Source organism: Panulirus ornatus, chromosome 65 (genome assembly GCF_036320965.1).
Source record: "Panulirus ornatus isolate Po-2019 chromosome 65, ASM3632096v1, whole genome shotgun sequence".
NCBI classification, from domain to species: Eukaryota; Metazoa; Arthropoda; class Malacostraca; order Decapoda; family Palinuridae; genus Panulirus; species Panulirus ornatus.
In genome coordinates, this window is record NC_092288.1 from 13558154 (window position 1) to 13574673 (window position 16520).

A 16520-nucleotide genomic window follows, 5' to 3' on the forward strand; every position below is an offset into this window, starting at 1 on the left:
TGAGGTGGATAATGAGGCAGAGAAAAGGAAAGGGGAGGTGGGGGTCATCAGTACGGGGTAGAGTTTGTTTTGGACTTGCGTAGTGGAGAAGTTGAGGAGATCAAGTACGCCCAAGCCTTGACGAAGGAGGAATGGCTGTCAGAAGGATATCACTCACAAACAGGTCAGGATTACTGATGACAAGGGCAGTGAGTCAGAGGCGTTGAGGAGACTTGCCAACGAGTGATACAAGTGGTTTAGATGGGAGAGGAGAAGTGCTTTCAGAGTAGAAGAAAACGTATCCATGAAAGCGATGAACATTGTAGGGCAAGACCAAGGAGCCGTATGTAGATGGACAATCAAACCCTGAAAGAATTACGAAATTTCTAGCGTTTAGAAAGCAGCGTTGTACCTTTCACAATAGAGATCGTCACAAGTGTGAGAACCAGAGATGCTATGGGGAAAAGCAGGCTTTCAACACACGTAATCTTGACCCGAAGTTAAAGAAACGGATTGTAAAAGAAAGAAAGAAAGAAAAAAAAGAAAACGCTTAATGTGAAGAGACGTGGCTCTATACGGTGTGCAGTCACATGGTGAACCTTGAGAACAAAAGATTGAGGTAAACTTTGAAATGTGGTTCCGTGTGGGAGATAGTAAAGATAAGTTGGGTGGAACATGAAGGGAAAGAGGATTGTCTTAGGTCACGTGGAAGATGCAGAGGGGTTCACTTAAAGAACCAGCCAGAAGACAAAAGATGTGAGCCTGACATATATATATATATATATATATATATATATATATATATATATATATATATATATATATATATATATATATATATATATATATATACATATATATATATATATATATATATATATATATATATATATATATATATATATATATATATATATATATATATATATATATATATATATATATATATATATATATATATATATATATATATATATATATTGTGAGGAGGAAGGTCTGGTGCGAGAGGGGTGATAGAGGGAAGGTTATGGAGATAGATGAACGAGAGGAAAGAAGAGGAAGTCTCTGCTGGATGACCTGAAGGTCTGGGGTAAGCCATGACACGGCATGAAGAGCAAGGTTAAGGTTTGGCGGGAGTCAAACCCGTGAACCGACAACGGACGTCAGCACAACATCAACGGGAGATATGCTTGTTCGTATGTGTGTGTGTGTGTGTGTGTGTGTGTGTGTGTGTGTGTGTGTGTGTGTGTGTGTGTGTGTGTGTGTGTGTGTGAACCATTTACACCAGTTCCCACCTCTCCGCTGGCCTGATGCCTTGCAATATATGGTGTGAGGTGGTTTGATCGAGTAAGTAATAATAGGGTAAGAGAGATGTGTGGTAAAAAAAAGAGCGTGGTTGAGAGAGCAGAAGAGGGTGTTTTGAAATGGTTTGGTCACATGGAGAGAATGAGTGAGGAAAGATTGACCAAGAGGATATATGTGTCAGAGGTGGAGGGAATGAGGAGAAGTGGGAGACCAAATTGGAGGTGGAAAGATGGAGTGAAAAAGATTTTGAGTGATCGGGGCCTGAACATGCAGGAGGGTGAAAGGAGGGCAAGGAATAGAGTGAATTGGATCGATGTGGTATACTGGGGTTGACGTGCTGTCAGTGGATTGAATCAGGGCATGTGAAGCGTCTGGGGTAAACCATGGAAAGCTGTGTATGTATTTTTGCGTGTGTGGACGTATGTATATACATGTGTATGGGGGGGGGTTGGGCCATTTCTTTCGTCTGTTTCCTTGAGCTACCTCGCAAACGCGGGAGACAGCGACAAAGTAAAAAAAAAAAAAAAAAAAAAATATATATATATATATATATATATATATATATATATATATATATATATATATATATATATATATATATATATATATATATATATATATATATATAAAAAAATATATATATATATATATATATATATATATATATATATATATATATATATATATATATATATATATATATATATATATATATATATATATATATATATATATATAATCAGGTTTTTGACGAAATATAATCCATATTATTTTAGATTTATCTTACAATGTATATAAAAGGTTTATATCGATATGTAAGCAGGTTTTCAATAATATTCATTCCATATAATTTTACCTATAATGTTTAACCATGTTTAGGTATTTCATATAATTTATTGAATGGGGTTTACATTTAATACATAATCAGGTTTTCAATTATTTACATTTCATGTTATTTTATCCAAAAGTTTTACCAGTGTTTAGATTTTTCTTTCTATGTATATAGGGTTTTATAACGTCTCCATCATTTCCCAGGATCAGAGATGCCTACATATATCTTTCCATGTTTTGACTTCATTAACCCGAGTCGGTACCAACTCACTATAGACAGGACGACAAAAGCGAGTCTTTACACTTCTAAGGGAAGGATCTCAAACGATCAGACCGGGAGATGAATTCGAACCGGGGAATAGAGAGTACGGGGGCGCGTGCTTATAACCGCTCAGCCACCACCGTCCCATTCTGACGTGGAAGTGAACTCATATCTAGAGGCCTACGTAAGGCTTGCAAATGTGTGTATAGACCTGAGTTATGGTTTTTTGTTCCATATCGCCAACTAATTCCATCTCTTAATGCGAGTATCTGATCATGAAGAAGTAATATCCTTTCCCTGGCAAAAGCGTGAATTAAATTTGACCCAAAACATGTCAAAATGGAGTTAGAATATTATTAATATAAGTCAACGTATGTCTGACGTTTTCCTACAACGAAACCTTCATTAAAGCGAAAAGTTTGCCTGTCATTTACAATTGTGGATTTACTGGTGATTTACTAGAGACAGTCTGCCCATGGTGGACGATGGGGGATTCAACGATGTTTTACAAAAGATCTGTCGGCGATTTACGATAGCCGATTTCCCGATGCTGACCACGGGAGAATTTCCCGATGCTGACCACGGGAGAATTTCCCGATGCTGACCACGGGAGAATTTCCCGATGCTGACCACGGGAGAATTTGCCGATGCTGACCACGGGAGAATTTCCCGATGCTGACTACAGGAGAATTTCCCGATGCTGACTACAGGAGAATTTCCCGATGCTGACCACGGGAGAATTTCCCGATGCTGACCACAGGAGAATTTCCCGATGCTGACCACGGGAGAATTTCCCGATGTTATACAAAAGATTTCCCGATTCTTATTTACATAAGAGGAGTTGCCTGTGTCTGAAAAAAAAAAAGGTGAAGTTCCCAACGTTTTACAGAAACTGTTTTGCCTGTGATTTACAATAGTGGATTTCGCTACTTTTTTTTTTTTTTTTTACAAAAGTTGTGACTATTTACACTGATGTCCTACAAAAGAGGATTTTGTCGATTTTTTGGAAAAGAGTATTTACTGATGCGTTACAATAATGGATTTGCAGACTTTACGAAAAGAGTATTTTCTAGATTTTTCACAAAAGAAGATTTCTAAATATTTTATAAAAATCATTTACCTATGATTCACGAAAGATATTTACTGATATCAAAAAAGAGAAAGAAATACAGATATTTTACAGAAAATTCACTTACCAAACAGGAATTTACCAGTGATATACAAAGATCTTCCTGTTTTACAGAAGAGAATTTACCGATGGTTTACAAAATAAGAATTAACCGATATTTCACCAATTTACTAATGATATACAAAAATTTAAGAAATGACATTTACCAATATTCTATAAAGTAAAGTTTGCCGATGAGTAATAAGAAAAGAAACACTTAAAGGAGAATCTATAAATGATTTACAAAAGAGAACAAAAGAATTCGTTTACATTATGATACAACATACACCACACGATTACTGGATGTGTACCTGTTATGTATATTGTAATTACGTAATTATCAATGTAGATTATATATATATAACTTCCATCTGTCCCTTACATAAATGGTATGATATACTGAAGTCAACACATCATGTAGTTCTTTGAAGAGAAAGACAGCTTTATGGTAATCAAAAATAAGCAACTTATCACAAATCAGAGAAAGACAGTGATGGAAAGTATATATATATATATATATATATATATATATATATATATATATATATATATATATATATATATATATATATATATATATATATATAAATATATATATATATATATATCGGAAAGGATCACAATTTTGCACGTGATCAAGATATTCCTATGAATCCACGGGGAAAATAAAACACGATAAGTTCCCAAGCGCACTTTTGTGTAATAATCGCATCATCAGGGGAGACACAAGAGAGAAATATAAGTCAGTTGATATACATCGAAGAGACGAAGCTAAGACGTCTCTTCGATGTATATCAACTGACTTATATTTCTCTCGTGTGTCTCCCCTGATGCTGTGATTATTACACGAAAGTGCACTTGGGAACATATCGTGTTTCATTTTCCCCGTGGACTCATAGGAATATATATATATATATATATATATATATATATATATATATATATATATATATATATATATATATATATATATATATATATATATATATATATATATATATATATATATATTTCATAATGCCCTCCAACACCAAGGATGCGAACCGCTACCATTTGTATTGAGGGGGGGTTACGCTAACGACTAGGCTTGCGGTTAGTGTACTCAGCTTACACACACACACACACACACAATTGGTAGCGGTTCGAATCCTTGCTGTTGAAGCGCATTATGTGTTCTATGAAAGGGCGCGCCTATGTGTCTGTATTCGTAGTGTGTTTGTGCGTGTGTGTGTGTGTGTGTGTGTGTGAGAGAGAGAGAGAGAGAGAGAGAGAGAGAGAGAGAGAGAGAGAGAGAGAGAGAGAGAGTAGGTGTTGAACGTTCCCCTGGGCCCATCGACTCCCAAGCTGGAACGTACCTCAATCATTCTAACAAGACTAATTCTAAATTTTATAAAATCCGACAAATCTGAATCGTGTAAACGTCAGATTACCTTTTATTGTTGTAGGTTTATCAAAACATCACTAACTACAGGATTACACCAAGTCCCTTTCCGTCATTACATCAGGAGATCCTTATGTACGTACATCAGGTCAAGTTCAGTGGCATATACACCTGGGTATCGCGGTGAGGCTAGTGTTACTGGGTAGTGGATATGTGTTTGGTTGCCTCGCAGACGACACCCACAACCAGACTATATACTTCATATGTTAAGTCTGTGTGTGGGTACGATGGCTTCTCCTTTGACCTGAGCCTTAATGACTCGATCAGAGGCTTACCAAATTACACAAGGGTCGTCACGCCGTACTTAACTGGTTAACAGGTCAATGTATATGTGTGTGACGTGTGACGGAGGAATTCCAGGTTCGAACGCCACCTTCAGGTAGAGTCACTGAGGTGTTGTTATGTAAATGGTATACACAGAGTTCCTGTCGTGTGTTGCTGTGTCCACATCACACAACACAGTGTGTGAACTCCCTCTCGTCTGACCATACACCTTGTTGTGTGTCTACACCACCACACAACACACAACACTTGGGTTGTGAGTTGGGCCCAGGCCTTTGACCTGCTCCTTGAGGGTCAGGTTAAAGGGCGGACCGTCCTACCCCCAAGATCTTACCAACTTGCTCAGAGACTTAACACATGAAGGACATAGCGTTCTACCTGAACATGTCTGATACATTTGCTATTCAGTTATCTACATGCATTTAGAGTCTTTGATTGTTTTACATTAAGGATCTGAAGTTTGACATTCACGAGGATTATAAGAGACTGTAATTTCATTCATTAATTCATTGATGAATGAAATTACAGTCTATATAACCGTCATGAATGAAAAAGTTCAAATTCTTAATGGAAAATTATCAAAGACTTTAAAAGCATGATTTTCCGTCAGACCGCTTACTTAAGATCGCCATGAGCAAACAAACAAGAATAGATGGACAAAGTAAACCATCAGTATTTGTCTGTTTAAAAACAGTCATCCTTGTTTTCTTTTCTTTTCCCCACTTTATTTCTATAACCCGCAAGATATCGACTCGTATCAATTTATCTTTTATATATAAAGCTTTTTTTTTTTATCATTATCATTATTTGTGGTGAGATGTATCCACCTGTGATAAAAACTTGCACAGCTACTGCGAAGTGATTGGTCAGGACTGGAGAAGTGAGAGTTGAAGATTCACTAAAAGTATCGTCTCGTCCAATCAGCGCAATGATCTCCCAAGGTTGTGTCGGTATTTATTCCTGTATCTTTATGCTAATCTTGATGGATGCTTCTGAGCTTATTTTGTGTCATTCAAATTTTCATCGCGCTATTCTATAACTCGATTTCTAATTGGTCTTTAGACGTATCTTTTCTAGATGCTAGAATTATTTTGTTTATTGTGATTAACTCTTCATCAGTTTTGATGTATATAGTTCATTAGTTAAAGACTTGAGAGTCTTGAAGAGCGCTTACCTTATATAATGAATTATAATTCAACGATTTTCTTATATTCCTGAATATCATAATATCTATATCTATATATCTATCTATCTATCTATCTATCTATCTATCTATCTATCTATCTATCTATATATATATATATATATATATATATATATATATATATATATATATATATATGTATATATATATATATATATATATATATATATATATATATATATATATATATATATATATATATATATATATATATATATATATATATATATATATATATATATATATATATATATATCTTTCTGTCATACTATTCGCCATTTCCCGCATTAACGAGGTAGCGTTAAGAACAGAGGACTGGGCCTTAGAGGGAATATCCTCACCTGGCCCCCTTCTCTGTTCCTTCTTTTGGAAAAAAAATTCTAAATATATATATATATATATATATATATATATATATATATATATATATATATATATATATATATATATATATATATATATATGATCAGGTCTTATTTCAAGGGCGTTTTAAGCATGAAGACTGCATAGAGATATGTTTAACTAATTCCTCCGACAGAGTGATGTATGATTTCTATGGTAGATTATATCAAACATATCATCTGTAGCGAGGATTGTGATATGTCTCATAACCTTGCTATTTACCCAAGCATTCCAAGCATTTACACGAATTACCTTACACATTGTGCCTTTGAATGTCTGTCGATTAGCTTAGATATCACTTAAATCTAATCACATAACGTAGAATGTCTACAGAATAGATTAGATCATTCTATCATTTTTACCACTGGACTTTGGCGATGTTTAAGAATCTAAACCTTGTACCACACACACGTGCACACACACACACACACACACACACACACACACACACACACACACACACACACACACACACACACACACACACACATCCTGATCTTTCACCCATGGTTGAACTTACCGAATATCATTATTGATATTAATGGTGTTCAATCGTCCAAGTGTCAGACATAAGCTAAAACAAAGTTTCATCTTACCTCAGACCTGTCGAGTTCTAGCGTTTATATGCCGTTGGAAAGAGGGGTTGTTCTAAACAGAATATACTTAGTAATAATAGTCAGTAAAGGTACAGTGTTATTCGCTCTTTGTTGATAATTAAGTTCGTGTGTTAAGGGGTAATAAAGTTCATTCTTAAGTAACAGTAAAAGAAAGTATATCACCGTTTTACTGAGCTTATTAAATAATATAATCAATAGTTCATTTCTAATGCAAGTGATGAAATGTTTCATAGATATTAGAATCATGATTGGTAAATAACAGAAATAGCTCATGTGACAGACAAATTCATGAATGAGACTGACTATTCACCGTGTTGTGTGGGTTATTCACAGAAAAAGATAAATGAATGAGAGGCTACAGTGAATAATACGAAAACAGAAAAAAGAAAACTATCATTTTACTTTTAACTGATCAATAGATGATTAATGATTAATGCATAATAGATGCATTGCGTGAAATGCTACTATGGATAAGCACTAATTAAACTGTACAGCGAAGTGCTATTGTCTATTTGTACGTTAGATCATCTCCCTTGAGCACATCTCTTAAGGGAAAGATCCAAAGCTAGTCCATCATACCCAAGGGTCGTTCCCAGGGAGTTTAATGTACATAGATACTATACCTCAGTAAACTAACTTAACGAGTGATAAGATACGATAACTTCACTGTGCTTGTAAAATATGTTTGTGTGGGCTGCCGGACGAACGATTATCTCATTGCAATGTCGCCAACTTCTCAGGTGTGCAACATAACCATTCGTGTTTTGTGTTGTTGACAAGAAACTACCTGATCTCTAACACAAACCACCTACAACTTAGGGAATTGGCTCTGAGCTGGGTGTACGATGACTGGATGAAGATTAAGATTCGTAAGTGCTGCTAAGACGAAGTGAGGAAATCATCATTCTTAGAAATATCTGGTAGAATATTTCTTTTCACGAAAAAGACATGAAAATGTCAAAATCTATTGGAGCAACCATCTATCAATGCAACATTGGATCACTGTCCGAAGTAAGCATTGACATAGTTTTCGAAAAAAAAGAAAAAAAAAAAAGAAAAAAAATGGTTTTGATATTACCGTCTTTCAATCATAAGAGAAGTACTGATTGCCTTTCTGTACTTCGTAATAAAAGGAGGAAAAGAAGAAGAACTCTAGGAAAATGACACGGAAAAAGTTTGTTGAGAGAGAACCTCGCCACTGCCCACCCGACTGGTCGAGAGTTGTGGGATTCGTTCGTTGGGTGACGTGTTGAGCGCGCTCGCCCGGCTTGACATCTGAAGCGTATCATCGGCAATGAACTTGCAGACGTCGGTCAAATAAAAACTATAACTCAGGTCCGAATGAACTTACAACACAAACACAAATGGGAGTCATCTAAGTCAACCTACTCCCAGGATATTATGAGCTAACTTAACCTTTCCCCAAGCGATTGTAACCTAACTTACCCAAGCCCCATCGTATTGTAAGCTAACTTAACCTTCCTTAGCGTATAGTAACCTAACTTACCCTACTCCCAGCTTATCATAAGCTAACTTAACCTTCCCCCAGCGTATCATAACCTATCTTACCCTACCCCCCTGCGTACTGTAACCTAATTTACCCTACACCCTGCTTACTGTAACCTAATGTACCCTACCCCCAGCGTCTTGCAACCCTTACCTGACCTACCCCGAGCGTTTGTAACCTAATCTAACTTAACCCCAGCTCGTCTACGCAACCTAACCTTACCCCTGCTTATTGTAACCTAACTTACCATAATCTCATCGATTGGAACCTATCAGCGGTGTTTATTTTTACATTAGGATGCCACCCTATTTATATTAACGACCTATCTTTCTTATTTCCATTTCCTATTCTTCATTATTATCTTACCCTTTATACATAAGCAGCTCTACACCTATTATGCTAATGACCTAATCTTCTTGTATTAGCAATCTACCCTTTTTTTTTTTTTACTGCTGTCTACCTTTTTTTCTTGGTAGTCTACTTTTTTTTAGTGGTTTACCTTCAACTATTAGGTTTATCTTCTCGTATATTAGCGGTTTACCCTTTTTTTTTTTTATATACCATCGGTCTACCCTTTGTGTATAAGTGGATTACCCTTTTTTTTTGTTATAGTTGTAGCTTATCCTTATTACAGTAGAGGACGACTGCTTTTTACGTCGCCTGGGTAGCAAAGTAGAGACTGTGGCTTGGTCTCTCCCTACACGACATCTGGAGCCACACGGAATCTAAGTCTCGCCTCAACCTTGGTCATAACTTGTAAAATTTTACAAGTAAGATACGCATGAAATTTCTCATTCTCACATCGAAAAATAAAGAAACATTGGATCAAAACTCATAACTCTAGATCTGATTTTTGCCTGGGTTTATGCTATATATAACTTAGAATCTAACATGTGTTTGGAGGTTGAACCAATCCTAATTCTGTCCTTGGGAATTTATTCAGATGTTTTTCCAGCAGGTAAAGATGTAATTGGCTTGAGACCCATAACTCTGAATGAATTTGGCAAGAGTTGTGTTCCTTATAGAAAGTTACAATTAGACTTATAACTTAAAGATGATTCCAGATTGGTCCATGGAACTTTATATAGTTATTTCCCAGCACTTAAAAAGACGTTAGACATAAGTTTTAAGATCTTAGTTTGTAATCTGCCTGGGTTACGCCCTTAATAAAAAGGTTTAACATAACTTACAACTTGAAGAAAATTCCACCTCTGGCCATGAAAATTCACTGAGATATTTCTAATATTTTCCTCGCAATATTTCCTTCACTTTTATTTCACATCAAGCAATTAGGTTGCACTGCAGCCCACACAAGTGTTCCATGGAACACACCCCTTAGTTGTTCATATAAAATACCTTTTAATATAATACGCTGTTGAATGTAAGTGGTTTACCCATTGTTACAGAATATTAGCAATTATATATATATATATATATATATATATATATATATATATATATATATATATATATATATATATATATATATATATATATATATATATATATATATATATATATATATATATATATATATATATATATAGTGTGTGTGTGTGTGTGTGTGTGTGTGTGTGTGTGTGTGAAGGACCGGAGATTGTGGCTATTTCCCTATCGGCATTAGTGGTTTAGCGTTTTCACATCATCAGATTACCCCTTTCATATCAGTTGTCTGCATAGAAATATTTGTATAAATATCTTTTAAAAAAAACTGCTCTCCCAAGTTAGCGGGATAACGCCCAGATCGGACAAAGAATGACGTCATTTGTTCACATCATCCACTCTACCTGGCATGTAACATTTACCCAGACAAGAGCTCTCTCTCTCTCTCTCTCTCTCTCTCTCTCTCTCTCTCTCTCTCTCTCTCTCTCTCTCTCTCTCTCTCTCTCTCTCTCTCTCTCTCTCTCTCTCTCTCTCAACAGCCAAACCCCAGAGACTATTCGATGTGTTTATCTTAAGTGGTCCACGTGTCCCAGATGAGCTGACTGACAGCTAAAAGATGTAGTACGGGCGAGGGGGGGAAAGCTATTTCGTCAGACGTAGTAAATGCTAAGACTATAGATACCTTCATAAGCTGTTTAGACAAATATTTGATAGATTCAGTTATACTCTGAGGAAAATGCCAGAAATGAACGTATAAACGACAGCGGGAACGGGGACTCTAGAAGGCTAATGTGCAGCAGCGGGAAGTCGATGATAGCTTAAGAAAAATTGCTGAGCGGAATTACATTTTCTTTTACCAGACAACTCAGTCGTGGGCCCATCAGACTTCCAGTTGTCTGTCCTTCTCATGTAAACTCTTGTCAACTCATGTACCACACAGTTCCAAAGCATTTTGTCCCATGAATTCGTATCATACTCCTAAGTATTTAAGCCCCAGTGCCCCATAGTTTCCTACGCCTGATCCCCCTAATCATCACTCGGGTCTCCTAGCCTTGCTCCTTCCACTTTGTGACACGGATCGTTTCTGTCCGTTTCTCCTCACTCATCCTCTCTAGATGTCCGAACCATTTCAGCACACCGTGGTCTGAGGCGGCTTGCGCTTACCCTCACATCCATCCTACACTGTCATTCCTGACATGATCAACCCACCTTACACAATGTATTGTGCTTAGGTGTTTCACTTCCAGCATGTCCCACCTCCTTAATCTTATAGTCAAGACCCAAGACTCACGTCCATACAACACTGTTGGAACTACTATACCTTCACAATATATATATATATATATATATATATATATATATATATATATATATATATATATATATATATATATATATATATATATATATATATATGTGAGATAGTTATCAAGTTATGTATTGAAGATGTATATGGCCATATTGCGAACATACTGGGGATTTCTATAATGTATATTAAGTATAAGACTTTTTACCGTATTAGACAGCATACAGAACGGGTGCTTCTCAGTATTGTCAGTGTTTCAATGAGATATTAATCATATATAAATCTTACACCACAGAATTGCCACTTTTTCATACATACCTAATGTTCTGGATGCATTGCCTATATACAAAGGCACACCTAGTCTTAAATATATACTGAGGATGTGTGATCATAGAAGGTCTATATGACATCTCTACTGTAGAATATATTATGAATTTATAGGGAACCAGCGATTAAGTATAAAAAAGAATATATACATATATATATATATATATATATATATATATATATATATATATATATATATATATATATATATATATATATATACATATATATATATATATATATATATATATATATATATATATATATATATATATATATATATATATATATATATATATATATATGAATATATATATATATATATATATATATATATATATGTATATACATATCAAGGTATGATAAATATAGCTAAATTCAGGAATATCTACGGATATATTTTGCTTAATAATCCTATACGAAAGATAAAATAATTATTCAACTCAGAAAGTATGCCTACACCATGGATGGACACAAATATACGTTAAAAATATATGAATTTAAAGGATTAAGCTATAGCCATAGTGATCTAAGGGAAATACCACCAGAAATGTAGTGGAATGGATTCAGAATATGTCATGAATGTATTAAGACTGTATTTTGAAACTCAACTTTCCCTCATTTATTACTTATCATGAGACATGAAATAGATATGAAAGTCATCTTGCTTGGGCTGTTTAATTGTAGCGGACTAGTATATATATATATATATATATATATATATATATATATATATATATATATATATATATATATATATATATATATATATATATATATATATATATATATATATATATATATATATATATATATTTTCCAAAAGAAGGAACAGAGAATGGGGCCAGGTAAGGATATTCCCTCAAAGGCCCAGTCCTCTGTTCTTAACGCTACCTCGCTAACGCGGGAAATGACGAATAGTACGAAAGAAGAAAGATATATATATATATATATACATATATATATATATATATATATATATATATATATATATATATATATATATATATATATATATATATATATATATAGGTAGATAGATAGAGAGAGAGACACAGAGAGAGAGAGAGAGACACAGAGAGAGAGAGAGACACAGAGAGAGAGAGAGAGAGAGAGAGAGAGAGAGAGAGAGAGAGAGAGAGAGAGAGAGAGAGAGAGAGAGAGAGAGAGAGAGAGAGAGAGAGAGCAACAAAGCTTTGGAATCTTGTTATGTGTAAATGCATGACAACATCCTTGAGAAACTGTTGAAAACGTACCTACTGTCCGTAATTAAAGGGTGGCCCCTTACCCTTAGGGTAGACGGCCCTATGTGTGGGGAAGGAGGGGAAGGACGTGACCTACCCACCTACCTGCACATCTTGATAATGTCGTGCATCTGCTCGGTGACGGAGTGGGGCTTCCTCAGGGTCTGGAGTGGTGACGGAAGGAGGCTTCCTCAGGGTCTGGAGTGGTGACGGAGAGTGGCTTCCTCACGGTCTGGAGTGATGACGGAAGGGAGCTTCTTCAGGGTCTGGAGTGGTGACGGAGAGTGGCTTCCTCACGGTCTGGAGTGATGACGGAAGGGAGCTTCCTCAGGGTCTGGAGTGATGACGGAAGGGGGCTTCCTCAGGGTCTGGAGTGGTGAAGGAGGGTGGCTTCTTCAGGGTCTGGAGTGTTGACGGAGGGGGCTTCTTCAGGGTCTGGGGTAGTGACGGAGGGGGCCTACCTCAGGGTCTGGAAGGTTGCTGGAAGGGCTTATCCAGTGGGTCTAGAAAGGTAATGGAAGAGGCTTACCTAGTGGGTCTGGAAAGGTGATGGAAGAGGCTTACCCAGTGGGTCTGGAAAGATGATAGGAAGGGCTTATCCAGTGGATCTGGAATGGTAATGGAAGAGGCTTACCCAGTGGGCCTGGAAAGGTGATGGGACGGGCTCACCCTGAGGGATCTGGAAAGGTGATGGGAGGGGCTTCTTCAGGTTGTCTTAGGTTGATGGAAGGGTCCTCTTCAGGGGGAAAGGACTTCTTCAAGTTGTACGGGAAGATGATGGAAGGATGGAAAAATCAAGATGTCTGAGGCGATGATGGAAGGAGTTCTTCAAGGTTTCTAGGAGGGTAATGGCACGGGTTCTTCAAGGCGTCTAGGAGGGTAAAGGCACGGGTTCTTCAAGGTGTCTAGGAGGGTAATGGCACGGGTTCTTCAAGGTGTCTAGAAGGGTAATGGCACGGGTTCTTCAAGGTGTCCACTAATTGCGTATCATTGCATCCAAAGAATCGTTACATGCAGATAGTTTCTGTATAGACCTTCCTTATCATCCAGGTCAGGTATAGCATCGGTATCTTTGGCGGTAGTTTGGTGTTGATAAAGCAGTTAGACTGGTAGTTTGGCCACTGGACACCGAATTGAGATAGACTATCTAATGTCAACTCCACTGCTTTTCCGTTTTCTTCACAGACATGTACACCAATTTTTCTCATATATATATTGCTTACATGTCAATATGTGTCATGAACTGGTTTTGGGTATGTCAGTGTCTTCCTCACCTATGTATCCTCTGAGGTCGTGGACATACACTCGTATTCTCAACCTATTGTTCAGATGGACTGGCCAACAATGAGAGGTCAGTTTGTTTTCATACGTATTGTATCTGTATCCTTTAGATATTGTGCCTGTATCCTTTAGATATTGTGCCTGTATCCTTTAGATATTGTGCCTGTATCCTTTAGATATGATGCCTGTATCCTTTAGATATTGTGCCTGTATCCTTTAGATATTATGCCTGTATTCTTTAGATATTATGTCTGTATCCTTTAGATATTATCTAAATCCTTTAATTATTATACATGTGTCATATAGATACTGTATCTGTATCCTTTGGATATTATGCCTGTATTCTTTAGATATTATATCTGTATCCTTTAGATGTTATCTAAGTCCTTTAATTATTGTAATGTGTCATATAGATACTGTATCTGTATCCTTTAGATATTTTGCCTTTAGATATTTTGTCTTCAGATATTGTATCCTCTAGATATTATATCTGTATCTTTTAGGTATTGTGCCCGTTCCTCTAAATGTTGTACCCCTGTCTTTCAGTATTGTGTCTGCCTTTTATTGTGTTTGTGTCATAGAAATATTGCACCTCTCTACTTCAGACATTCTACCTGTATCTTTTATGAAATGCTTGCCTGTATCCTTTAGAAATTCAACTGTATTCTTACAAATATATGAAAGTCTTTCTGTAATGTTTGATTTACTACAGTGTTCAGAGATTTGTTTGTAATTCATTTGTTTACATCTATATATTTTTCTACTTCAGTGTCTGTTATCAGTCAGACCTTGAGTTTGTCCTCTCATAATTTCAGTCTCAAACTCCGTCTCTTTCTTTTTTTCCAAAGAAAAATATCAATAATACTTCAGTAAACATACGGATCGTCCTCAGTTCCTTTACGTCTCACTCGTACTTCCCGTCGTATCATCAAGTAACACATTAATCTTAGGATAGTGTTCTGGAGGAAGAAGGTATTGGCGACTGTCTCCCCCCCAATAAAAACACAGCGTCAGCACATTCAGTCAGCACATTCGTCTCCCTAGGGAGGAACGTGAGGGCCTCATAGCGATGCAAGTGTCTCCACCGTCACCATACCCTGGGCTGTCATGCGTGACAGGTAACTGGGTCAAATGACTGCGGGCAGCATGGTATATGAACACTTCCCAGGGCCCTGTCACATTCCCGGGCACGTGACAACAGTAACGCCGAGGGTTCAGAGGCCAGCTCCTGACGGCTGCTGACGTTTCTGACACCCCGGGAACCACCGTAAATGAGTCAGACAAGGGAGTGGAGGTGTCCACAGTTCGTCAGGAGGAGCGAGTTGCGGGCTTCTGCGTCGGTACCTCCGTCAGTAGCGGTCGGTGAGGAGTGTTGGAACCGGGGGACTCCCGGACCTCACGCTACACAAACGGCAGGAGCCAGAGGGCCTGGGCCAGCGACATACACACACACACACACACACACACAGTGCCACTAATCCATTAAAACAGACGTCGCCGAGGAACCTGCTCTACTAGTGTGTGTGTGTATGTGTTGATCTTCGGAGCTCCCCAACTTAGCAGTTCCCAACGAGACGTTATTTAGGGACATGTATGATGCCTCAGCACTTGTGGTCGCATGTGTGAGGTCCTCGAGGTTCGCTTGGGAACATAATCACAGCCGTTGTCTGCCTCCCAACATGGAGTGACCGTGAAGACAGAGCTGTTCAAGGGGGGGATTTTTACCGGGCTGGTTCACCACACAGTCAAACACTTGACTAACCTACTGGGCATGTTAGCGCGCCAGGCGGGCTGGCCACGCCCCCTTCTCGCTAAAGAGCGTCCCGATTGGCCAGGAGGGTTGGGCATACTGACGCCCCATTGGTCGACGCGCCTCATTCTCCAGGCTGGACTTGCTGTTGAGTCTTATCAAAGATTATCAAATGAATATAATTGACTAATCAACGACACAATCGCATCTTGACCGCTGTGCAAAGTTTAC

General features: G+C 37.3%; 1 protein-coding gene across 1 annotated transcript in view; it reads right to left on the bottom strand.

Moving 5' to 3' along the window:
• LOC139746439 (uncharacterized) overlaps positions 1 to 16271 on the bottom strand; it is an 82484-nt gene extending 66213 nt beyond the window's left edge. Inside the window, exon 1 of the mRNA XM_071657689.1 lies at positions 13364 to 16271. Within this exon, the coding sequence (XP_071513790.1) occupies positions 13364 to 13389 (26 nt within the window). The 5' untranslated portion in view covers positions 13390 to 16271. The remainder of the gene's footprint in view (positions 1 to 13363) is intronic.
• Between the last annotated feature and the right edge of the window lie 249 nt (positions 16272 to 16520).